The 26,366-nt window shown below is 47.9% G+C and overlaps 1 protein-coding gene across 1 annotated transcript in view; it reads left to right on the plus strand.

Annotated features, from left to right (window-relative positions):
- Nucleotides 1-26,366, plus strand: part of AGK (acylglycerol kinase) — a 73,081-nt gene that overhangs the window by 20,278 nt on the left and 26,437 nt on the right. The window contains exons 3-7 of the mRNA XM_028525693.2: nucleotides 8,954-8,993; nucleotides 11,833-11,912; nucleotides 18,350-18,425; nucleotides 24,532-24,624; nucleotides 26,218-26,250. Coding sequence (XP_028381494.1) covers nucleotides 8,954-8,993; nucleotides 11,833-11,912; nucleotides 18,350-18,425; nucleotides 24,532-24,624; nucleotides 26,218-26,250 — 322 coding nt within the window. The remainder of the gene's footprint in view (nucleotides 1-8,953; nucleotides 8,994-11,832; nucleotides 11,913-18,349; nucleotides 18,426-24,531; nucleotides 24,625-26,217; nucleotides 26,251-26,366) is intronic.

A 26,366-nucleotide genomic window follows, 5' to 3' on the forward strand; every position in this document is an offset into this window, starting at 1 on the left:
CATTAGCGCTTCGCTGTAGCTATTACTAAATTATTAACTATTATTGTAAGCGGAGTTTTCTCACTGAGGGGAGATTGAGTCTTTGGCTTCCAAGTGCTTTTGAGTGAATGAATAAAGAGCAGGGTTGGGCTGAGTTGGGCTTCTTCCTGAGCGCGCCTGCAGGAAAGAGGACAGTGCACCGCTGTGGTGACAACTCAGGGATTGAGCTGACCGCAGATGGTGGCCTTTGCCTGTGTGCACGAGTAAACAGACTGTGGACAGACCCTTGTCGGTCGCATTTTTGTCATTGGGGAAGGCCCTCAGAGAACAGAGTAGAAGCAGAACCTCGAGAGAAAGAGGCCAGGCTGAGAGTCAGGAGACGCGACTCCCAGTGCCGTCTTTAGTAACTTCTGTCCCATGCCGGACAACTCCCCGGGGGGCGGGGGGAGGCGTCTTCTCAGACCACATCAGTTACTAGTTTCCTGGCGCTCGAAGGAGAAGGCACTGCTGGACAGCACCCTCCGGCACGGAGCACCCCGGACTCCCGGGGCTTCGGGACTCGGGTCGGAGCTGTGGTGCCTGTGCTGCGCGTGTGTGTCTCTTTGCCCAGGTGAGAATCACCGATGGCAGAGCCTGTGCCGCCCCTGGGGTGCTGTCGTATCCTGCGGTTGGCGGGGATCAGCGTGTGCGGGGCGAGGTTGGAAACGTGGGACCAGACGACTTCTAAGGACTCTTCCGACCTTAACACTTGGGGCTTTCAGGAAATAGAACTTGGGCTTGGGTACCTTTGATACGGGCATTTTATTTGCCTGGCCGCCGTGGGGCTTTGATACTTCGACAAGGAGGTAGACAGAGATAGTGAAAACAGGGGTTCGAGACCTGGAAGTTGCTGTAGACATTAGGAAGCTGTGGTTAACAGCGGGTAAATTCACTGTCGGGGGTAAGTCGCACATCTCATGCAGTGAGCAGGTTAAAAGGTATTTCGGCAAAGGCCCGCAGGGAGGACTGACTTTGCAGAGACGAGAGATTCTGCAGCTCCTCTTGTATTGCTCACTCCTCAGAGTGGCGATTTTTACTAGATTTTTAATTTCAGTGCTCAGCCATTCATTCTTGTTAACCAAGAATAAGACTTCTTCCCCCCTTCTCCCCCTCCCCCCCCTTGCCTGCCTGCCTTCCTTCCTTCCTATTTTAGCAAATTTAGATAGACTTGGGGAAATGCTCTTGGCTTGCTTTATATTATTAAAAGTGTTTTTCTTTTTTTGGTGGCTTTGCTAAAGAGACCACCAACTAAAGACACCCATTCAGAGGCACCATTTGACCCCAGAGCCCCAGACCACAAGGGGGTGCACTTGCCACTGGTCCAGAGGGGAGCAGTGCCCTTGTCCTGTGTGTGTGACGGTGGACACCGTTCGCTCGGTCTTCCTGTTGCTGCACTTTCACTGTCAGCCACAGGGACCGTGGCGTTTTAATGCTGGGACGGCCCAGGGGCCCCTGTTCTCACTCCTCTTTTATGTGTGCTAAGGGGCACTGAGATGAGGGGCCGGCCCTTACTCCACAGTAATCAGTGGGTTTCTTCCTGGCCCTTTGTGCTTCCATGACGTTAGGGAAGGCCTCCAGGTCCTCGTGCTCAGGACCGATAAGAAGGTCCAATTCCTTAAGTAGCAGGTGACTCATGATGGGGAGGCCTGGGGAACATCCTTAGGTTGCCGGGAAGGCCAGGCCAGAAGGCCCTCAAATCCTCCTAAGAACCGTTAACATTTTTACTGTTCTCTTAGAGCTTCCAGCCTGTCCCGCTGCCCTTCGTCTCCTAGCCACATGAGCCCCCTTTAGGTCCGGAACAGCAGGCTTTCTTCCTTAGCAGCCGGCATCTCCCCCTCGTGGTCACACGTCTTTCTCTCGGGCAGACACGGTCAGCACTTCCCGCGCCCGCAGGGCCGCACTGCCCAGATAGAGCATCATCTGCGTGGGTGGGGATTGGGCGAATGGGAGGTGGGGGGCAGTGTTCATCTGAAGAAGCTCTTTCCCTGCACACCAGAGACTCCCTTCTCTGAGCTTCCTCTTCGTCTGTGCTCCCATCCCCACTGGTACGGGGCCCCCAGCGGGCACCGCCCCTGGCGATGCGATGATGAATTATTCTGGGGAGCTTGGAGAGGTTGAAGTGATCGCTGTAAGTGTGGAAACCTGAAATCCGTTTCACGTGGAGCAGAACTGTGCTTGCGTGCACCGAGGGAAAGGCTGGTGGTGGAGACGGCACGACGTGCCTCCGGCCCGGGGCGGGAAGGACTGTGTCTCGGGAGCGGGAGGGATCGATGGGACTTCTCTCTCCCTGTGAAGCTGTCACTGAGGTGAGAACTTAGCTCATTCTGCAGTCCGACAGCAATAAATAAAACATGTACGGCGCGGAACGAATTGAGAGCGTCTCATTTCCCGTGGTAGCAGGCACGTTCGTGTTCTTTTAAAGCCTTGGGCTGACTGACGTCAGATTTTTTTTTTTTTTTCCATTTTACAATCCAGGAGCTTCTAGTTTCTTTCGGTCAAAGAATACCTGTATTTCGTAGTGAGCACATCTTTGGAGACCCTTGTTGATGCAACTCCATCTCGCAGCACTGCTTCCAGACTGTGTTTAGTGTCAGCTCTCCCGGGAGACACCACGGGGTAGTGGGGAGAACACGGGCATGGAATGGAGGCACCGTCGTTGTGTGTCCGTGTGTCCGTGTGTGAGAGACAGGGTTTTTAGCTCACGTTCAGATTCTTGACCGTTAACACTCCGGGATTTCTCAGCTGGCCAGTCCCAGCCACTGGGATGTTTCTTGGGGTTCATCACTGAGATGGTTTAGAGGGAACCAGTTCCGTTACCTCTCCCCAAACACACACATGCACACCCAGCCCTCGGGTCGTCTTGCTGTAGTAACACACCGGTGACTGTTGTAAGCTTTTTGTCCTCTTCCGTACTCACCAGAGTGTTTCTTCCTCTTGCCTCTGGGGGTCGTCCCACTGAAGGACCGCCCACTGATCTCTCGGTTCAAGGACGCGGAGTACTCGCACAACCAGCCACCCTCAGCCTTTCCTGCTGTGAGTCTGTCTCTCCTGTTCAAACATTTGCTACTTACTACCACGCGGGTATTCACTGAGGACCACTAGCTACACGAGTCTTGCTCAGGAAGAGAACATGGTGACTTCTCCATGACTTCAGACAGTTACAGTGAAGGAAGAAAGCTAAGACACTCAGTTCTGTGTGCGGCGGGGTAAGGGTGCGGGTGGTATTGTTGTGGAAAATCACTCACACGTGGGGGAGATGGCGAAGCACGATCCTTTATTATGCGCGGGCTCAGAGAGGTTAACCATCCAAATTCTCTGAGCAAATGAGCTTAAGCTGGAGTTTTCTTTATGTACTAGGTACACAGGCAGAAAGGGAGGAGGGAGCAACTGCTAAAGCCAGCATACAGGAGCAGAATCGAAGGTCAGTGTTTTGGCCTTGAGAAAACAGGCTGTTACCCTAGGAACGGCTGCTAGTCAGCTCCTACCTAAGTCACGTTAAAACACAAAGGCACTGTGAAATTTTGCAGGTGTTACAGAGAGCACTGCTTATCAATGAAGCTGCGGAGCATAGAAGCTTTTTCATGGGGCTTTTCTTTTCCTGCCACAGTATGTGTTTGGCCTTCTAGTTCTTAAAGGCAGAGGGGATCAGATCCTTGGAGGGGCAAATCATAGTGACTTTTAGAAACAGCAAAACCTGCAGTTTGTCGAGTGTAGAGGCAGCGTCCGGAGATGCTGGGGGATCAGGAAAATGGCGCTTAGCCTGCCCCTCCGGTGTCCACCGCGTTTCTCCTTCGGTTCTCAGAGGCAGTGCGGTATCGGTCCACTCGAACCTCTGCTGGCTCTTCCCGCCTGTGTCCAGCGCGGCTCCTCCCACCACTCTGCTCCTAAGCCCGCTGTGCCATCCTCCCCGCGCCCCTCCCTCCGATCACTGCGCGTCTTTAGCCAGCACGGCAGTCTGCCGTTCCAAGGGTGTGTCCGGCTGTCCCCTGGACGCGCCGCTTGGGGTCTCCTCAAGGTCTCACGCCCACAGATCCAGTTCCTCCTCGCCCGCACCTCCTCGCGCCTGTCAGCTCTGCAAAGAGCTGTGTCCATCGTAGAAACCCGTGGCCGCGGCAGGAACGCGGGTCCTGTCTTTGACCCCGCCCTTTCCGTTCCTTCCCACAAGCCAGCCCTCAAGTTTCCTCCTGAATATCTGCTGAGTCTGTCCTCTTCCCTCTGTCCCCGCTGCTGCCGGGGTCCCGGGGTCTGCCGTAGTCGCTGCCATCACTGACCTGCAGTCCCCGAAGGGCCCTGCCTGGGCTCCCTGGGTCCAGTCTTCCTCTGGCCAGTGCCATCTTCACCCTGCGCCCAGAAAGGTCCTTCTAAAATGGAAAGGGGGTCACTCCATCTGTTCTCTTTTTTAAAACCTTTTCACGGCCCGCAGGGTAAAATCCAGACTTTTTAAATAGCTTCAAAGGCCCTTGGTGACCCGCCTGTGCCTGACTCCTCAGACCTTTTCTGCTGCCACTGCCATGGCCGGCCACCCCGAGCTGTCCCCACCCGCCTTCAGGCTGCTGTGTCTGTCGCCTTCCAGCACTTGCAGGCTTTCCACGCCTGGACCAGGGATTGTGCACATTTGGACCAGGGTTCGAACTTGCAGTTCAGGCACAGGCCCTGATGGGGAATTGAACCCTCAACCTTCTAGTTATGGGGTGAGGTTTAGCCAACTGAGCCACACCAAGCAGGGAGGAACTTCTCTTTTGAAATAGTTTGCAGATAGACCATCAGAATACCTCAGTGGGAGAACTCTTTTTTTTTTCTTTGAGAATGTTTGATTTTTAGAAACAGCTTGGTTCACAGAGTAAGACCAAGATGGTTAACACCATTTTTGATATTTAATAAAAGTATGATCGCAATGCGATTTTCCTTTGTAGTATCTAAATTGATATACATTCCGGCTTTCTTACAAGTAGTACTGACAGCATATTCCTTTTGCCTCATTAACATTCAGGAAACTATCAAAAAATCTTGAGTTTTGAATAGCACTCTGATAAAATCAAGCAGTGTTAGTAAGCTCAAGAGGGACATCTTTAATAATATTCTTAATCAGCAGTCGACCATCAAAATGTTCCTTCTAGCAAAGAAGAATTTAGGAAAAAATGATCTGAGGTGCTACCCCATATTACACAGATTTGGGGCTGTTCTCTGTCCAGCGAGGGCCACAGTGTCTGTGGCTGAAACGCATTGCGGAAGGTGGGCCCCCTATGACGCAGAGATCCTGGCTCCTTCAGGGGCCTGTTCCTCGTAGAGGGGAGGAGCCGCGGGGGAAAGGACAGGGATGTAGAGACAGGCACTCGGCGTCTGCAGAGGCACAGGGGACGTGCACGGCATAACCCTCAGGATGTGCTTATAGGTGCACGATTGGAGGCACAGATTAATCCCTGAACGAGAAGACACATCCAACCGAGTGGCTGGGGGAGCAGCCGGGCAGGGCTGGAGGCGTTGTAACCCCAGGCTCGTGGGGAAGCTGGGCCGGGGGTTCCAGTCCACGGGGACCAGTCACGGTACGCAGGTCACTGCACAGAGCCTCGCTGCAGTCTGTAGCCCAGCGGTTGCTGAGGGTTCGGTGCGCTCCCTCGTCATCGTGTAGAAGGTTGTGGATGTGAGGTATCGAGGCAGCTGTGAAGGGCTGTGGACACGTTAGGTATTTTAAACTAGTTCACTAGTTCGTACCCTGGACTTACCTCATCCTGTGTGCGTGTGTTTGTGCACATATGTGCGTGTGTATTTGTTGATGCTAGAATGATGGAGAGGGATGGGGGGCGGGGAGAAGGATGCACAGCTCTCTCTGAACCCTGGGTGAGGGGGGGAGAGGGGAGCTTGTACAGCTAACTCCCTCTGCCACAGGGTGGTGGTGGAGCAGTGTCGCTCGGGCATGTGGGGACTGAGCCCGGCAGGAAAGGCCTTGTGAGCCGGACTTCACGAGGCCTGGTGCCCCTGAAGTCTGTCACAGTGCAGCATGCGCTTTGGGGGAACTGGTGTCATTGTGGTTTTACCGGTACCTCGGTCATAGGTTTCAGCTGGGCGGCGTTGGTACGTGCCCTGGGACAGGGTTTTCTGGTGGAAGCCGGCCGCACGGTGGAATCTGAGGCCGCTTCTCCAGCCTGGCTGTGGAAGGAGGATCACCGAGCGGCCTTAGACGACACCTGTGGCTAAAAGCAAGTGGTTGGCTGTTTTAATTTCTCTTAGTTCAACCTTAAATATCAAAATTCAGTTTAAATCACGATAAAGCTGCAAAATTCAAGGGCAACGATGTTATGAAAAAGGTCTAGAAAGAGAATTTAAATGAGACGCCCATTTCTCCTTTTAGTTCTTTTCTGTAAATTGTGTGTTGGTCATCCTTTCTGGGTACTAGTCTTCTTCATTTCAGCCTGAGTACAGGCAGCTGTGTCGGCAGCGCCGGCAGCAGGCGTCACACGGAGAAGGCTCTGGGGCCCCGTGGGCGGTCCGCCATGGAAAGTGCTCTTAATGGTGTGCACGGCAGACACATTCTAGCGACCTCTGTGTTGAATGGATATTTTGATAGAATGTTTTTATTTTTGAAAGGCAAATTTATTTATTTATTTTTGTACTCCTTAAGCCCCTCACCTCTCACCCATTCTCCCATACTCACCCTCCCATCTTTTTATCTTTAACGTTTGGCATTTCAATTATGATGTGTGTTGGGGTGCGCCTCTTTGTGTCTGTCTCGTTTGGGACTCCCTGTGCTTCCTGGACTTGCATGTCTGTCACCCCCACCAAGTTAGGGAAGTTTCTTTTCATTACTTTTCAAATAGATTTCCAGGTTTTTGCTCTTGCTCTTCTTCTGGTACACCTGTGGAGTGAATGTTGGGTTGATTAGAGTTACCCACAGGCTGCTTGCACTGTCCTTGTGTTTTTTTATTCTGTTTTCTTCTTGTTGTTCTGATTGGTTGGTTTTTGCTTCCTGATGTTCCAAATCATTGATTTGATTCTTGGATTCATTCACTCTACTGTTGTTTCCCTGTAATTGTTCTTTATTTCAGTTAGTGTATCCTTCGTTTCTGACTGAGTCTTCTTTATGCTGCTGAGGTCCTCACTAAGTTCCTTGAACATCCTTAGGAGCAGTGTTTTAAAATCTGCATCTGATAGATTGCTTATCTCCATTCCCTTCAGCTCTTCTTCTGGAGTTTGGATCTGTTCTTTCATTTGGGTCATGTTTCTTTGTCTCTTTGTTTTGGCAGCCTCCCTGTGTTGGTTTCTATGTTATTAGGTAGAGCTGCTTTGACTCCATGTCTTGGTGGTGTGGCCTAATATAGTAGGTGTCCTGTAGGGTCCAGTGGCACAGCCTCCTCTATCACCCAAGCTGAGTACCTGAGGTGCGCCCTTTCTGTGGGCTGAGTACACCTTCCTCCTGTGGTTGAGCCTTGGATGCTGTTGGCAGGTCAGTGGGAGGGATTTACCCAGGCTATTCAGCTGCAAGGACTGGCTGTGACCACTGACCACCAACCTCCTCCCTCCATGGAGGATCAGCTGTGCAGGGGCAGGGTGGTGGTGCTCCAAAATGAGCTATATAGCTGTCCACTGGGTGCTCTGGCCCTGGGGTGTCCTGGGTGGTGCAGGCCCAGGTCAGCCCCGACCTGCGTATGTTGCTTAGTTTGTTTTTTAGATTCAGTTGTTAATGGTTGTGAATTTCTTGCCATATCAAGTTCATAGTTTTGATCTTCTTTTCTTAAACAAGTCCCTTTGACATTTCATGTAATAAATAATGGCTCAGCGATGATGAACTCCTGTAGTTTTACTTTGTCTGGGAAGCACTTCATTTGCCCTTTCATTCTAATTGGTAGCTTTGCTGGACAGAGTAATCTTGGTTGTAGGTCCTTGCTTTTTGCTTTTCATCACTTTAAATACTTCTTGCCAGTCCCTCTGGCCCGCATCAGCTAACAGTCTAATGGGAGCTCTTTTGTAGGTAACTCTGCATTTTTCTTGCTACTTTTAAGATTCTCTCTTTATCTTTAACCTTTGGCATTTTAATTATGATGTGTTATGGTGTGGGACTCTCTATGCTTCCTGGACTTGTATGTCTATTTCCTGAAAGGCAAAATTTTGCCTCATGCCACAATTTGCCCTTTAGGATATAAGTGGGTGGCTGACAGTGATACAAAAAATAAGAGGTTTAGATAAGACAGCAGCAGAAGCAACTAAACATCAAGTTTGTTTCTGGTGAGTGACCTGAGCAACTTCCGCCGGGTCAGAAACATGCAGGATGGGTGCATTTTACCTTTCTATTGTGCCCTCGCAGGTGATCGCAAACTGAGTGATTTAGCGCGATGCAGATTTATCACCTTACGGCTCTGGGGGAGAGTGCCAGCGTGGTCCCGCTGGGCCCAAATCCAGGTTTCGGCCACGGCTGCGCTCCTTTTGGAGGCTATCAGGAAGAGCCCACGTCCTTGCCTTTCCAGCTTCCAGGAGGTCCCCACGGTCCTGGCCTCCGTCCTCAAAGCCAGCAGGGCTGCCTCTTTCCCACCATCCATCCTCCGTGGTCAGACTCGCTCATCATCACAGCCAGGAGCGTTTCTCTGCTTCTGAGCACCCTGGTGATTGGGTTCTGCCGCCCTCACACACCATCGGAATGTGCCCGTCTCCGGGTGCCACACTCACTCCCATCTGTGACGCCACAGAGCCTCCGGTTCTGGGGGTTCGGATGTGGCCGTTTCGGGGTGCGTTATTCTGCCTGCCGTCATATGGAAGTCATTAACACTGTATGTCGTCATTCAGAGTAGGTGTTTTTCAGACCCGCTCGTCATTTGTCATAGGTCTTCAAGAAACCTCCATTCGGGTAGTGCATAGGGAAGAATTGTACATATTTAAAAAAAAAATTTGGGTTTTAACCTGTCTATTAAAGCTAACATTCGTTCTCTTCTGTTTTCTCTGCTAGTGATAACCTGCTGCGCAGAGCGGCCTGTCAGGAAGCTCAGGTAAGGCCGTTCGCTGTGAGCCAGTGGGAGCACCTCGTCTCCGCGGTGCGGGAGATGCAGACTGTTCCAGGCGCCTCCCGTCCCGAGGTGCGGTGTTTGCCCGCTCTCGGGGACGAGTCAGGTGGAGGGCCAGCGGAGGGAGTGAGCCGCCTGGCGCAGAGCAGCGCCCACCTCCGGAGGCCTGTTTACCGGAGGCCTGTTTACCGCGGGCTGAGTCCCGGGGTGCGTGGGCGGGGCTCCGGGAATTTGTTCCCATCCACGGTCGTTCCTGAGGACGAGGCTAAGCCCTGACTCACCCCGACCTGAAGAAACCCACAGGGTCTCAGTTCAGAGCAGGTGTTACTTCTCAAAGACAAACCTTCTTACAGCTGTTGGTTCCTGTCTCTAAAGCTCCACCCACAGCACAGCCAGTTCGTACCACGTGCGCCCTTAGCCCGCCCCGTGATAGTGCGCTTAAATCTTCCAGTATCTCGCTGTGCTCTTGGCAGTGCAGTTGTGAATCCTCTCAAGGCCGAGGCCACATTTTGGCTCTTTTCCCCTCTCCAAACCTGTACATTATACCTTGCAGGTGAATTCCGTGATTGAGTTGCCTTCTTGTTGAGTGCCATTTAAGTTTATTATGGCAGAAATACCAAAAAAAAGAAACAGGAAAGGAAAAAGGCATGAGGTCTGTAGTAGGAGACATGGGTGGCAAACCTGCTGTCTGTTCCCGAAATGCTTCCATGGGTGACAGTGACAGTAGGTACCATCAGCAAGTAAGTTCCTTTCTTTTCTGATCCCCTAACCGCTCTGAATCTGTTTTCTGAATTTGAGCACTTGGTCGCTTGTTTTATCTCATAGGGCTCTAAGTGGTTTTGGAAATGAACTCGAACTTTGTATTCAAGTCAAGGTGACCCCCTCTACAAGTTAACTTACCATTAGCAGCTGGAAAATCAGGAGAGGAACCCTTTCTGTCTCTCTTCAAGGGAGACCGGTCACGGGGTCCTCCCTTGCCTACGATAAATGCCTCCACCTTCGTTCGAAAGTCCATTCCCTCTTACTTCTTCAGAGACTGTGTTCTTGAGTCATTCCATCTTTTCATTTATTTACCTCTTCGCACTCTTCTTTTCTTAGAGATTTTATTTATTTACTTTTAGAGAGGGGAAGGGAAGGAGAAACATCAATGTGTGGTTGTCTCTTGTGTGCCACCTACTGGTACCTGGCCCGCCACCCAGGATGTGCCCTGACTGGGAATCGAACCTGCAACCCTGTGGTTCGCAGGCCAGCACTCAGTCCACTGACCTACACCAGCTGGGGCTCTTCCCACTGGTCAATTCTCCTCTTCCCAACACACACACTTACCTTCTGTCTGATAAAAGTGAATTCATTCTTTGAGTGTCCTCTAGTTACATTTCCTATTCATGCCCTTCTCTTATGTCTAAATTTTTGAAAGAATATGAGTTTTTAAACATCATGTAAACTTAGCTCATCATAGTCTTACATAAACTCCTTAACCTGCTGTCAACGTGAAACTTGAGTTGCAAGTAAGTGTTCTGGACAGCAGAGCAGAAACCAGGACGAGGGGGCAGAGTGTGGAGCTGTGGATCTGGAACTGGGTGGGCACGAGAACTCGTCAATTATATCATTTGTGGCCACACTCCAGAAATAGTATGGATAGAACAAGAACAAATTACAATATTTAGAGATTTGGCAGCAAAATGTTAAGGTCTAATTCAGTAAGACTGAAAACACTAGAAATTATAATGTACCAGAGGGTCATTTTTTTTAACAAAGAAACAGTATGTCTTTGAAGTATTCAGAAAAAGTTTATTTTTTTTAAAGCAAGAAATCGACAATGGTAAAAAAGGCTCTCCAGTGGACCTCAGGCAGGAGGTAGGTGTAGAGTCAGCTGTTTAATGAAAATCTGGTTATTACCTCTCATTCTTCCCTTTAGTTGCTTTGTGCACCTACCCTGGGATCCTGCCTTCTGGGCCCAGACCTGCTCCCCACTGTCTGAGACGCGGAAATTTGCCCTATGTGCCGCTTTCCTCCTCTCGTCCTTGTGCTCCTGGTGGTCCGCACCCTGGATCTCCAGGCCTCTGGATTCTGCCTCGTCCTCTCTCTGCACTTTAGAGCTGATAGAGAAGGAGAAGTTTGGATTTTAGAGTTCATCGGTGTGAATGCTAGGCTGCAATTTATTAACAATGTGACTTTGATTCAATCTTTCTGAATCCTGTCTTCCTAATCTATTAAAAGGGGAAAGGTTAAGACCTCCTAGGTTTCTCAGAACGAAGAATAATGCGTGTGAAAGTGGCACATACTAAGTACTTAGAGAACATTAATTACGTTCCTCTTCCTGTCACAGCTGATGCTACTTAGTTGTCATTCAAGGTAGCAAAGCAGCGGAGGCAGGTAGAGTATTAGTTCAGACGTATGTAAATATATGAAGATTAATTGGTAACACAAAGTTCTTCATAAATAAGCTTTAGTAATAAGTTGAAGTAGGAAAAGATTACACTCTGAAAATGAAAGACAAATGGATTAGAATCCTCTTCTGGCAGCTGTTGTCTCACTTGTGTGTTTATGATAAACCTGGCCGTAGCTTGTGGAGAAAACACAAGTTACCTCTCGTGGGTAAAGCAGGGCTTGTTTGTTATTAAATAATGGGACACTTTTGTGTTGTTGCTTATGGCGTTTGTGTTAATGTGAAATCATGAAAGAACATGTTTTTTTTTCCCTCCTAGAGTAACTATTATATCTTCTGGAAGTAAATTCTTCTGGAATGAAAGAATATATGTGATCACTAACTGAATAAAAATAAAAGGACATTCACTTAAAACTTTTCTTTTTCCCGTTCTAGGTGTTCGGCAATCAACTCATCCCTCCCAATGCGCAGGTGAAGAAGGCCACTGTCTTCCTCAACCCCGCCGCTTGCAAAGGGTAGGCGGCTCGTTAAGTACGCATTGTTGGTTTGCTGCGTGTTCGGTTTTTATAAGGGGGGAAATAATCACGGAATGGCGGGCAGCTAGTTGGATTGTTTGGAACTGGAAGACTAGGTTCAGTACTCTCCCAGCAATAAGGTGTATGTGAGATGAAGAAATAACGGGTAATGAGGTACACCTGCAAAGCTGACCGGTGCTTAGCAGGCTTGGCTCATTGAAGTTCACTGACCATTCCAGAATCAACACCCGCAAGTAAGTCTTACCTGCTTGGCAGCAGCCCCCCTGGGGGACCCCTGCCGCCATGACGTGGGTTATTAGACTTTCTCTGTTGCAAGGCGATCAAGGACGGCCATGCGCTCTGGGCTGGCACGGGCAGCAGCGTCCTTCCCTGGAGGAGTGAGGCTCAGCCAGGCCTGGGGGGGCACCCCAGGGAGAGCGCTCGCTCTTCTGGGCTGAGGAGACGGTCCGCGGACAGGGGCCTAGGGCGGGGGCGACTAACCGTGTTTCTTGCTGTGTCTCAGGACCGTGAGTAAACTGGTCTGGCGGGCTGGCTGGCAGGGTCAGGAGAGGGACTGTGGGCATCCAGGTGTGAGGGATGCTTGGGACCCTGGGTGATGCTCACGTGTCCCTGTGTGTTACCGTAACAGAGTCCCACAAAGAGACGTCCCACACACAGGTGTCCCACGCTGGAGTGAGGTGTCGAAGGGGGGTGGGCTGTGTGTGTAGTGGGGTGAGGAGTGTACGGGAACTCTGCACGTTTTTAAACTGTTAAATTTTGGGGTGACGTTGGTCAATCAGAAGTATCAAGCGTACAGTTCCCTCCTACAGCACCTGCGTGTTGCCCTGTGTGCTCACCACCCGAAGCCCCGTCTCCTTCATCCTCCGCCTCTCCTTCCCTGCTGGTGACCACTGTACCGTTGTCTGCGTCAGTGAGTTTGTTTGTCACTTTGTTTCATACCCCACACAGGAGTGCAATCGTACGGTTTTTGTCCTTCAGCATCTGACTTCCTTCACTGAGCCTGACACGGTCAGCGCCCATCTCTGTGGTTGAAAACGGCGCATTTCATCACTTTTCACGACCGTTGTGGATGCCGGCGTGTGCCGCCTCCCCTTTGTTCCCTCGCCTGCGGGAGGGCCGTTCGGGTGCTTCCGAGCCTCAGCCACTGTGAATGATGCTGCTGCAGGGGACACAGGGGCACATGTGTCTTTACCAATAAATGTTTCCGAGTTTCCAGGGAGAGACCCCCGAAGAGGGCTTGCTGGGTCATGTGGTAGCTCTGTTGTTCATTTTTTGAGGAACCTCCATACTGTTTTCCATGATGGTTGTACAAATTTACATTCCCACCCGCAGTGAATGAGAGTTCTTTTTTTGTCTATATCCTCTCCAACACTTGTTTCTTTCTTTTTCCTTCTCTCTTTTTATTAATGTTCGAATACAGTTGTCTCCGTTTTTCCACCACCATTCCCCCCGTGTTATTTCTTGTCTCATTGATAACCCTTCTAATAGGTGGTATCTTGTTGTGGTTTTGGTTTACATTTCTCTCATTTTAATGTATCTGTCGGCCACCTGTATGTCTTCTTGGGGAAAGTGTTCAGTCCTCTGCCCTTTTTCAATTGGACTGTTTGTTTCGTTGTTAAGTTACATGAGTTCGTTTTATATTTTAGATATTAGACTCTTATCAGAGGTGTCATTTGCCTGTCTTCTCCCCTTCAGTCTGTTGCCTTTTTGTTTTATCGATGGTTTCTTTTGCTGTGCAAAAGCTTTTAGTGTGATGTAGTCCTGTTTACTTATTTTTGTTTTTACTTCCTTTGTCTTTGGGGTCAAGTTCTTAAAAACTTCTCTGAGACAGACGAAGGTTCAGAGGTTTAGTACCTATGTTTTCTTCTATGTATTTAATCCATTTTGAGTTAATTTGTGTGTATGGTGTTCACCAGCAGCCTAGTTTTATTGTTTTGCACATGGCTTTCCAGTTTTCCCAGGACCACTTATGGAACAGGCGTCCCTTTCTCCATTGTGTGTTTTTGGCTCCTTTGTTGCAAAGTAGTTTCCCACAGGTATGGGTTTATTTTGGGGGTCTCCGTTCTGGTCCATTGGTCTGTGTGTCTGGGTTTCTGTCAGTACCATACTGTTTTGATTATTGTAGCTTTGTAGTGTAGTTTTGTATCAGGGAGCATGATATTTCCCACTTTGTTCTTTGTCAAGATTTATTTATTTCACTGTTTGGGGTCTTTTATGTTTCCATCTAAATTTTAGGGTTAGTTATTCTAATTTAGAGAGGAATGCTATTGGTATTTTAATAGGGATTGTATTGAATCTGTATATTGCTTTGGGTAGGAAGGACATTTTAACAGTATTAATCCTTCCAATCCATGAGTAAGGTATATCCTTCCATTTATTTGTATCTTGTTCAGTTTCTTTCTCCAGTGTCTTATAATAGCTTTGAGAGTATAGGTCTTTCACTTCTTTGGTTAAATTTCTTCTTAGGTGTTTTATACTTTTTGATGCAATTGTAAATGAGATTTTATTTTAACTTTTTCTTCTAATCATTCATTACTGGTGTGTAGAAATGCAATAGAGTTCTATGTGTTGATTCTGTATCCTACAGTTTTACCAGAGCCATCTATTAGTTCTGACAGTTTTGGGGTGAAGTCTTCAGGGTCTTCTGTGGTATATGTACTATGTACTATGTACTATCATGTCATTGCAAATGTGAGAGTTTCACATCTTTGTTTCTGTTTTGGATGCCTTTCCTCTCTGTCTCGTCCAGCTGCTGTGGCTGGGACTTCAGTGCCATTACTCTGCCTAATTGATCCTGTCTGCACGGCTTTGTTAAAGCCACTCCTTCCCCCATAAGCACCCAGTCGTAATGCCTGTCGATCACTCTTGTTTAACAGCCTCACTGCATCATAGCAGCTGTTGAGCCTAACACAGCACAGTCAGAACACCCAAGATGACTCGGTAGCCAGTGGTGGTCAGGGCAGAAGTAGCACAGAACTCAGTGGGCTTCCGAGTTTGAAGGACCAGATCTGTAAACGCCTTTCCGCTCTGTCATATTGTGGGAGCTACTTCACTTAAATGCTCTGTGTACTCTCTTGTAAAATGGGGAAAGCAATAGCCCATAACCTTACAAAACTACCAACGTAATAGGTGCCTTTAGGATGCAGTGAGATAGTCCCTTTGGAGCGCCACAGGAAGGTGGGGTGAGGGCGATACGAGCTGCTGTCACTGCTGCTGTTTACCTGTGGGCTCACGAGATTCCCTGCTGCGCGCTCCCGCCCGTCCCGAGAGTGTGCGCACCCTTCCTGCTGCCTCCTCGGACTGTTCTAGGTCCTATTCCTCTGGAAAACCAGTAATTCTGATGAAGAAAAATAGACGGCAGCTGGTCTGAGCTATAATCAGTTATATTGAGTTTCTACTTCTAAGAGATACGTTTTAAAAGACTATTTTTTTAGGTTTGTTCACATCGGTACATGTAAATGTATTTGTATTTTTAAAGATAAATTCTTGCTTAAAAGCACACTGTCTTTGTCTAAAGGCGAGGCTGGGGAAAGGCTGTCTCCCCTAAAGTGGTCGTCCCCTGAGCAAGGTGAACCCTGCACCACACTAGCAAGCAGCCGCTCCGAAATGCTCCAGCCTTGCTTTTTAAAGCTTTCGCTATTTATTGCTCTGTTTTTCTCGCCCTGACACATAATTTATTATTTATTGTGTAGCTACGTCATTATGTAGTGCTGGTTTAAAACTACATAAGAGGCTTTAAGAAATAACATAAGTGTGTGTTTATCATTAACACATAATGCATTAAGGAGTAATTATTTTTGTGTGTGTGTGCATGAACCTGGAAATTGCTACAAGTATATACAGTTTTTATTTCCAGTGCTGTCTCACCCTTGATTGTGTAATAAATAATGCACTTCTTACTATAACACCCGGTTTGTTTTTTTTTAAAGATTTATTTATTTATTTTAAAGATTTTATTTATTTATTTTTAGAGAGGGAAGGGAGGGAGGGAGAGAGAGAGAGAGAGAGAGAGAGAGAGAGAAACATCAATGTGCGGTTGCTGGGGGTTATGGCCTGCAACCCAGGAATGTACCCTGGCTGGGAATCGAACCTGGGACACTTTGGTTCCCAGCCCGCGCTCAATCCACTGAGCTACGCCAGCCAGAACACCCGGTTTTTAATCTTTTACATGGAACATTAGAAAGGGAAACGGTGTCTTCACTTTCAGAAATCTTCTGTACCCGTGGCATCACACAAAGCCACGAATAAAGGCCCAAATGTCCAAGTCTTATTTCTTAAGCTCACTTAAAGGAGCTTACAGATTTTTCTAAGTAGTCAGTATGGCGGATTGAGACTTCTTCAGAGATTTGCTTCTCAGAGGTAGATCCGATCCATGTCCAGCGGACCCTGCCTCACCCGTCTGTAATGGCAGCGTCCGGGAAGGAGGGGTGCGTGCAGTGTGACTGCCCCAGCCCGCTGCCGTTGGGGCTGAGCCGCAGACACGGCGGGCCGCGAGGAGACCCCTCCGTTTAGCCTTTCATGTAGATCCTGTGACGCGCTCAGCGCAGTGGGAAAGGCGGGGGGTGTTTGTGCAATGTGCTTATCACCTGCTCGGTCAGGCCCTTGGCTTGGGATGGTCTCTCAAACGGTTCTTGGGGACATCTATCCAAGCTTCTCAACTTCCATTTTAATTCATAATAAAGGTTTTGTGTTTTGTCCGCCGTTGGTGGTGGTTCTCTTCCGTGTAGAGAGTGTGGAATGTGGTCTGCACGTGTTCGTCATTGGCTAACCTTGCATCTTTCTAGTACACAACATTCCCAAGAAAGTCAAAGCAGGCATGACTGGTTAAAAAAAAACTTTTTGAAAGAGAGCTGAGTAAATGTGGATGTAACAGCCGTTTGGCTAGTTGACTGTTTCGAAAGGATTGGTGATAGGACACGTGATAGTTGAAAGCAGTTGGGCAAAAGGCAGGTCTCCCGGTCGGTATGTTGCACACGTACTTACTCAGCTTCGAGACTGCGCCGTTGGGGACCTTCAGCAGCCTCTGTGTTCCTTGATTCCTAGGCTTTTTTTGCATCCTGTCCTGAACTGGACAAGAGTCACTATCAGAATGATGTGTGTTTTTTATTTTTTAAAGATTTTATTTATTTATTTTTAGAGAAAGGGGAAGGGAGGGAGAAAGAGAGGGAGAGAAACAGTGATGTGCAAGAGGCACATCAATCCATTGCCTCTCATACCCCCCCAACTGGGGACCCGGCCCTCCACCCAGGCTTGTGCCCTGACCGGGAATCAAACCAGTGACCTTTCGGCTCACGGACCGGCACTCAGTCCCCTGAGCCACACCGGCCAGGGCTGATATTTTTAAAACACTTAAACTTTTCTAAGGGCTTTTTAACTGTTTCTCTTGTTACATCGTAGTCATGTCACTTCCCCTCAGAATGCACAGGTCCACACTTAGGGTGGGTCTATTCACGCGTTCACTTGTGCATTAATTCATTAGGTTCTTAGTAAGTGTGCTCCACCTGCACCAGACACACTCCTAGAGGCCAGGGGACGCAGGGACGTGCTTGGTGTCTGTCTCTGCAAGGCGTCGAGTCTGGTCCCAGACTGTCTTGCAAACCCCTCATCATCCTGCCGTGTGCAAGTCCCTGAGGGAGACGCAGACCCAGTGCTGGGGCAGCTCACGTGCCGGGAGTTTGGGAAGCTGCTGATTATCCTGTAGTTCATTTCCAACTTCTCTCTATCCTAGCAGACATTTGGCCATCATGGAAAATAATATTGCTCTCTCCAGGGATTTTACTGCAGGTTTAAAACTTAAGAAGTAAAGATAGTATTTGGAGTTGTTACAAATGACACGTTTCTCCCGCAGAGGTTGTGTTCACTGGTTAGAATTAAGCGAGAATCTGTTTGGTTCGGTCTGTTCCCTGGGGCCGTGTGAAAAATGGCAAATACAGTAAATACGTTCTCTCCTTCTGCCGCTGGAATACAAATAAGTTCCTTGAGGACGTAACCCATTGTACTTAAATTGCAAGTATTTTTTGTCTGCTTTGTTGTGTGGTCTCTCCAGCTCCTACACCTGCCTAGCACATAGTAGGTGCTCAACAAATACTTGTTGGCTGAAGCAAACATTTTTGTTTGAGTGGCTCTCTGTCTGGTGTATGTTCTTCCTCAGGAACTGCACCGGGAGCTGAGACATCCCAGATGGACACGAGCTCACTGTCTCAGACAAAGCCTGAGCTCCTGCGGGCCCCTAGTGCGGGGTCTGTGTCCCTGGCCAGAGACGCTCCTTTCTCATTGTTAAACCTCCTGCATGTGAACTTGTAGAGGGAGCCTGTGTGCCTTAGTCTCTTGCTCTGCTCTGCAGAAGGTGATTGGGCTCTTTGTTCTCCCCTTGAGAACCTGAGTTAAAATATTTGTGTTTTTTCCTTTGTCTACAGCAAAGCAAGGACTCTGTTTGAAAAAAATGCTGCCCCGATCTTGCACTTGTCCGGCATGGATGTGACCGTCGTCAAGGTGAGGCCTGCCACAGAGCGTCGGTCTTGTCCCGGCTGCCGCGGCTTGTGACGTAGCCTCTCCTCTCGGCCGGCTCGCAGAAATCAGAGTCCCTGGAGACACGGTCAGAGGTTGACATCGAGTGCTGGTTCCAACAATGGAAGTGGTTTTGTTTCCTTTGAGCATTGTCAGAGGAGGGCTAGACGGAGGCAGAAACCCGACTCCTGCATGTGAAAGTAGGACGTGGAATTGCTGTCTCTTGGAAGATGAAAATTGTTGTAGCTGCAAGAATTTCTTTTTTTAAAAAAAAAAAAACAAAAACCTGCAAGTTTGAGTGAGTAATTCCTTGCTAGCTCCACACACCAGTAAACAGTTTTTCCTCTGGTGAGGAGTTATCTCTGGTGAGGAATTTTAAATGGTAAAGCTTCAGAATTTGCAAGATTTAGGTAAGAAGAAAAGGTGATAAAATAAGTTCAAGGGCATTGTGTTATCTCAGAAGATGCTTCAGGGTACCACTCTGTTGGCTTTTAAGTGACGTGTGCGTGGTGTGTACGTGGGTATGTGTAGTGGGTGGAAACCACTGCTTACATGTTTGTGAGTCTGGTTAACCAGTTTTTAATGTTGCACATTCCATTAAATCATGGCGATTAAAAGGTCATTCAGCCCAACTTACCTTTCAGTGTTCAACTCTCTCCCCCAGCGTGTCTGAGAGGTGGGGTTTCAGCTGTCTGCCTCCGGGACTGAGGGCAGGGAAGTGAAATAACATCTATGTAAGTTCCTGAAGTGCAGATGCCAGGCTCTGTGCATTAGTGATGATAGGCTGGTTACTTAAGACTGATATTGTAGCCCTGGCTGGCATAGCCCAGTGGATTGAGCGTGGGCTGTGAACCAAAGTGTCGCAGGTTCGATTCCCAGTCAGGGTACATGCCTGGGTTGCAGGCCATGACCCTCAGCAACCACACATTGATGTTTCTCTCTCTCTCTCTCTATCTCCCTCTCTTCCCTCTCTAAAAATAAATAAATAAAATCTTTTTAAAAAAAGGCTGATATTGTTTGTTCCTGGGACATTTGGTTGAACTCACAAGTAAAACCATCTGGGCCTGGAGCTTTCTTTGAGGGATTTTTAAAAATATGTATTAAATTTCTGTAATGGCTCTAGAGGTACTCAAGTTCTATTTCTTCTTGAATTAATTTTGGGAAGGTCAGTTTGTCAAGGAATTTGTTCATTTCATCAGTGTTTTTGAATTAATTGTTCATGCATCCTCTCCTGACCTTTTAGGTTCCTGTAACATCTCATTTTTTTGCTTAGTCTAGTTTATTTGTTCCTCGTTTTGTCGTTTTCTTCCTGTCGATAGTCTTGTGAGAGGTGCTTCAGTGTACGTAGTCCGTCCTGGCCGAGAGCCGCCTGTGCTCGGTCCTCTCACGTGTGTTTGTTTCATGAATTTCCCGTTTGTCTCTGTTGTTTCCTCTTCTGCTCTCTTTGGACTTTGTGCTCCTGCTGTCCCTTTCCGACACCGTGACGTGGGTTCTGTGTCGTTAAGTCGCACCCCTCAGTGCCGCTGTGTGCATTTAAAGCTCTGCGTTTCACTCCGCTTCTTCAGCTGCATTCTGCAAACTCAGATGTGTAATTTTTTCATTTCCAAGTATTTTCCAATTTTCATCATGTTTCTTGTTTGACCTGTGTGTTATATGGGTGTGTTTTTACATTTCTGAATTTAAAGTTTTTTCAAATCTTGATCATAGTGATTTCTGATTTTCCTGTGTTTTGGTCAGAGAGCGAAATACTGAATAACTCCAGTATTTTAAAATTCACGGAGCCGTGGTGCGGCCTGCCCGGTGGTTTGTTTCCTCCGCGTCGGCTGTAGGAGATCCGGGTCTGACCGTGTCCGTTACGTGAGATCTGTCGTGTGGCTCAGATCCTCTGTGTCCTCGCCGATGTTTTCCTCTCTTCCGACTACAGGTTGTTCAGAGACAGAGGTGTCGGAGGTCCTCCATGTGGTTGTGGGCTTGTCTGTTTCTCTGCATAGTGCTGTCCACTTCTGCTTTTGGTACTGTGAGCTCATTTGCACTCGAGTCTCAAACTATTTCTCTTGCACTTTAACCCCGGCATTGAGTGACTCTCCGTAGTGCTGATCCCGAGTCCATCTTATCTGTTACGGTTAGTAACCATACCAGCTTACTTTGGGTAGTTTTTTGCCTAGTGTAATTTGTACATCTTTTTACTTTCAGCCTTTTGTATTTTTATTTTATTTTTTAAAGATAGTATTTATTTATTTTTAAAGGGGAAGGGAGGGAGAAAGAAAGGCAGAGAAGGATTGATGTATGAGAGAGACACTGATCAGTTGCCTCTCACATGCCCCCAACTGGGTACCTAGCCCACAACCCAGGCACGTGCCCTGACCGGGAATCAAAACAGAGACCTTTTGGTCTGCAGGCCAGTGCTCAGTCCACTGAACCGTACCAGCCAGGGCATGTGTTTTTATATTTTAGATGCATCATTTGTCAAGGCATGAAAACAGGACATTTTAAAAATCATTCTTTTTTTTTTTTGTCTTTTGATTGGACCACTTAGTCCATGACCACTTATTATAATTGTTGATATATTTAGATTATATCTACAGTGGTTACTATTGCCGTATAACAAACTGCCTCGACAACTGTCTTCCTGCTTCTGAGTCTGTTGGTTGGCAGGCAGTGCTCAGAGCTGCTCCTCCGCCGGTCTGGCCCAGGCTCCTCAGTGGCATGTCTTTTCGTGGCTTCTGAGCTCATTATTTTTCTCACTGAGTAATACTCCTTCGCACAGGTGTACAGCTGATTGTTTGCCTTTTTTACCTATTGGTGGACATCTTGGTCGCTTCCAATTTTGACAGTTATGAATAAAGCTATGAATATTCATGTGCAGCTTTTTATGTGGAGATAATTTTTCAACTCATTTGGATAAATACCTGAGAGTGTAATTGAGTGTGCTTAGCTTTATAAGAACCTGCCAGGTTGCATTTGAGGTCGTGCTTCCCAGCATGTCATCAGTTTCACTCAATAAACTTTTATAAAAATTTAAAAAAAACGAAATAAACTGCCAAATCACCTTTTCAAAGTAGCTGTGCCATTTTGCATTCCCACCAGCAATGAATGAAATTTCCATTGCTCCACATCCTTGTCAGTACTTGGTGGTGTCGGTGTTTTGGGTTTTAGCCATTCTAATGGGTATATACAGGGGTGGGCAAAAGTAGGTTTGTCTGCAGTCCTCTGGTGACATAGACTGTTGACCACCTTTTCATGTGCATGTTTTCCATCTGTGTATCTTCTTCGTGAGGTGTTTGTTCAGATCTTTGCTCTTTTAGTTAGGTTATTTCTTGTTCGTTTTCTTATTGAGTTCTAAAGTTCTTTGTATCCTTTAGCAGATACATGTTCTGCAAATATTTTCTCTTATACAGTCTTTTTAGCTCTTTTTAAAATTATCTTAATAGTGTTTTTCACAGGGCAGAAGTTTTTAGTTTTAAGGAAGTCCATCTAATCAGTTTTTCTCCCATGAATCTTGCTTTTGGTTGATTTATCTAAAAACTAATTACCAAACCCAGGATCTGGATCTTCTCCTATGTTATATTCTAGAAGTTTTGTAGTGTTTTTTTTTTTATTTACATTTAAGTTTATGACCCATTTTGAGTTTGCAAAAGGTGTAAGCTTAGTGTGTTGATTCATCTTTTTGCCTGGTTACACCACTTTTTTATCCTTCCTCTTTTGATGCATTTGGAATTTTCATCTGAAGATCAGACAGAGCCTCAAATGTGTTGTGCCTGTTAATGTAACCTTTTAAATTAGGGTCTGTTAAATTGGTCAAGATCTTTTTGCATTTTGGTTCTTTCCTCCGTGCACTTATTTGCATTGATTAATTTTTTGCAAATGCTTATTGAGTGCTTACTGTGAGGTATACCCTGTCTAGGTATTGGGGATGCAGTCAGAACAAAACAATCTTTTCCCATCTCTCCTGAAAGAGCTCCCATGCAAAGTGTGAAAGGAAGGGGTGCAGAAAGGAAAAACACAGATAAACATTTGATTTGTCCAATGGAGATGAATGCCAAGGAGAAAAATCAAGCAGGGTAAAGAGACCTACAATAGTGGGGGTGTTAGGTTAGTTCCAAAGGCCAAGGACAGAGACCCGAAGGGACTGAGCGAGCGATAGGGCTGCTCCAAGACAGGAAGAACCCAGGCCACGCACTGCGGTCAGGGCGGGAGTGCACTTGGGCGTTTAGGGAGACTGGGGGTGGGGCAGTGTGCTCAGAGTGGACTGAGCCAGGGGAGACCCCAGAGAGGATGAGGCTGGAGAAGGAAGCGGGGGCAGGATTGTTGCTGTGTCTCCATGAGGTGAGCAGTAAATCACCTCCTCCCTCCGCTGTTGGTAAAGAGGTGTGTAGGAAGAGGCTGCAGGGGGAGCCTTGAAGAAGAGTCCCTGAGAACCCGCCTGCACGCTGATGTCACTTCACTGAGCATCACACTTTGAGCCTAGACATTGTTACTTAATTGGTAACTCATGTCATTGTATTCTAACACATTATTTCCATACTTTCCCACCTGGTTCCCAAGAATATTATCCAATAGCTGGGCAGGTGCCTTGCTGAAAACCGGATACAATGTCGGACTGGTCTCCCAGTAGCGCCGATCTAGTCATCTGTCAGAGAGGAGGGGGAGGAGGAGGCGGCGGCTTCTGAGGGGCTTCCCTCTTGGTGGCCCCACGCGGATTCCCAGTAATCATCCATTTCGGGTGCTCACAAACCATTCTTTTAATTAGGATAGGCACATCTTTTTAAAGGAATGTTTGAAAACATATAAAGCCAGTCATTTCAATTTTTAGAATAAAAGTAGGACCATTGACCATAAAGTTAAGTGGTGTTAGTTCAGGGACCTTCTCTTCCCTTTGTGTGAACGGGCCTGCTGGCCCAGACGCTGCAGCCTGCCTGAAGTCCAGGCCTTCGACTTCTGCCCACTAGTGTGTCCGCTCTAGTGCCGGGGGGAGGGGGGTGCGTCCTTCTCTCAGTGTCAGTCCCACTGTGTCTGTTAAAGTTCAGCGTTTGGTTTTAGAGGCGGCGGCTCAGGTGGTTCATTCACTTTACACACATAGCTGAGATGAAATATTACTGATAAACATGGTGATGCCTCGGTACGTTTGACTAATTTCAGTCTTCCCTATGGTTTATGTACAGTTCTGTGTGCACTGGTAACCTTCTTTGATTGAGTACAGTACCAGTCATGAACGGTTACCTTGCTCGTTGCTTCACACACAGCCGTACAGCAGCATTATGGGGGAGCTCTGATTATCCGCCCCCCAGCATATAAAAAGTACCGTATTTTGCCACGTATAATGTGCACCCATGGTTTTGGCCCAAACTTTCAGGAAAAATTTTTTTGTTTTAATTTTTTAAATTCATGATTTATTTATATTCAGATACTTGTGTTTTTTTGTATTATAAAGGAATTTTCGCACTAACTTTTGAACATATTATAGCACAAGAAATTTTATGTAACAAGTAATTACAAAACACAGGAATAGATGTGAGGTATTTCAGCTACTACCCATGTATAATTCCCACCCTTATTTTCCCCTTAAAAATTTGGGCAAAAAAAGTGCGCGTTATGCATGGCAAAGTACGGTAATTTTGTTGATAAGGAAATTAAGATCCCGAGAGTTTAAAGCCACTCAGCTAAAAAAGTAGCAGAGCTGAGACTTAACCTAGGTCTCGTGGGCCCCCAAATCCGTGCTCTTTTCCTTCTGTTTCTCTTTCTCGTCTGTGTTTCCACCTGACTCCCTGCCTTCGGAGGAAAGCCGCTGGTAAGTGAGGTCCTGGAGTCCACGCTGGACCCGGGTGGCCCTGCGATGAGCTCATGGTGCGACTGAGACAGATCATGGGAGGGGCTGATGGGATGGTTCCGGAGGTCCCTCTGGCTCTCAGGGCACAGAGCCGTGAACACCATACACACTGCTGTGTTAGCTTTCGGCGGTTCGTGTCTGTCATTCATACAGAATTTAAGAGAAGACTCAGTGTAAAACTTTACAGAAAATAGCCTGTATTTTAAACCTGTCACCAGTGGCCCCGGGATGATACATTTACCAAAGGCGTCCTTTGTGTTCCAGACAGATTATGAGGGCCAGGCCAAGAAACTGCTGGAGCTGATGGAGAACACGGACGTGATCATTGTGGCTGGAGGCGACGGGACGTTGCAGGAGGTGTGGCCCCCGTTCTTTCTGAAGCCACGTTGGGAGGGGAACGGGGTGGGGGGGGGCAGGAAGTTGGCCATAGACCCACGGCATACAGTGGGCATCGTTTAAGAAAAGGGTTCCTTCCTACCCAGGTTCCAGGATCGTCTCCCAGACAAGCGCAGCATTACGTTTTTCTCAGGTGCCCTTTGTTTAAAGTCTGATGAATTGGAAAACAACAGGAAACCAGCTGGTGGTGGGCACGATAAGCTTCTCATGGTCTGGAGACCGTTAGTCCCGGGAATCATAGTTTCAGTTGCGAGGAATGTTCCTTAGGCAGTAAACCGAGTTCCCCTTAGCAGAGGCACCCGTTCATTCTCACTTCACTTCCGTCTCATGTTCTGTGTCCCCCGTGTTCCGACGGCGGCCCCCGCCTGTGTTGTCCACTTCCACATCCTGGTGCTCTCTCGGGCCCGGTGAGGGCTGTGAGTGTGTTGCCTTGAAGAGCTCTTTTCTGAGCAGTGGACTGGAACCCACCCCCGCCCCTCCATGTGGGAAACTGGCGAGGGGCACAGCCCCTGGCGCAGGCCGCCCTCCGCGCAGTCTGCGTCCTGTGACCCCCGTTCACACCGCACCTCGCTCGGATGCCCCTTTGCCTCCGCATGGTGGTCTCATCGGCGTCCAGCCTTCAGGAGCTGGCCCCGCAGACGGCGCACTGTTCTGTGCTTTGTTCGGCTCAGCAGTCATGTGAGCCTTAGTACGCTGCTTTTAAAAAGTCTGTGCTAATGGTCTTGCAATTGTTTTAATGGCTTTTTAATGAAGTGTGAAGACTGATGGCATGTCGGCAGAGAATGCAGCAGACCCCGTGACAGCCCCCCTGACCCTAAAAGGCACTGAGGCAGGAAGTGGAGGCAGGAGACGGGCATCAGCCTTGGCTTCACAAAGTCTTCTTAAGAAGGATTCCAGTTGTGTATTCGGTATAATCCAGCCATAAAAAATATGCCCTCACGAAAAAGGAATTAGAGGGAAATGTACCCAAGTACCAACAACTGATTGATGATGGCTGTTCTGCGGAGCGGGTTTGTGAGGAAGTGTTTTGTCTTCAGGTAGTGTTCACTTTTTACAAGACACAGTGGACTGTATTTTACATGTAAAAATAAGTTGCGTGAGAATGCCAGTGGAACGTATCCTTGACCAGAGGGCCTGCTGTCCCCCGTCTCTGTGCTCGTCGGTGAGCGGCGGTCTCCTCCCAGTGTAGCCGGGGCGGCCCTCTCCTGCGTGCACACTTGATCGTGGCACTAGGGCCCTTGTGTGATCGATGTGAGCAGCACGTGTGTGCCCATCTTCTAGGCCTGGAAACGTAATTTTGCTGATATAATGTGGAGAGTTATAATTCTTCTATCTTTGTTTTCATTGTACAAGGGGCCTTCGGTCAAGGATAAAATTTAGTTTAGCTCTGACCCCGCTGGAGAATCCTGTGCATTTCAAGAGCCAGTGCAGCTTCTGCTGTTGTTTCTAGGGGGAGAACAGGAACAAGTCTGTGGTCCATGAAAATCGAATCCGGTTCTTTCAGGACAAAGGAAATACATGCTGTCCATAATTTTTTTTCTTTCACATTTGTAGGTTATTACTGGAGTTCTTCGGAGAGCAGATGAGGTAAGCGTTTAAGAAGGGTCATTGCATTTCAGCTTTTACGTTTCTGTTGTCTCTTCGCTTCCTCCTCTTACCTTCTTGCCCATTTCCTGCTTGAAGGTGGACATAGGTTGTGCGCC

This window comes from Phyllostomus discolor, chromosome 10, assembly GCF_004126475.2.
Source record: "Phyllostomus discolor isolate MPI-MPIP mPhyDis1 chromosome 10, mPhyDis1.pri.v3, whole genome shotgun sequence".
In the NCBI taxonomy this organism is placed as follows: domain Eukaryota; kingdom Metazoa; phylum Chordata; class Mammalia; order Chiroptera; family Phyllostomidae; genus Phyllostomus; species Phyllostomus discolor.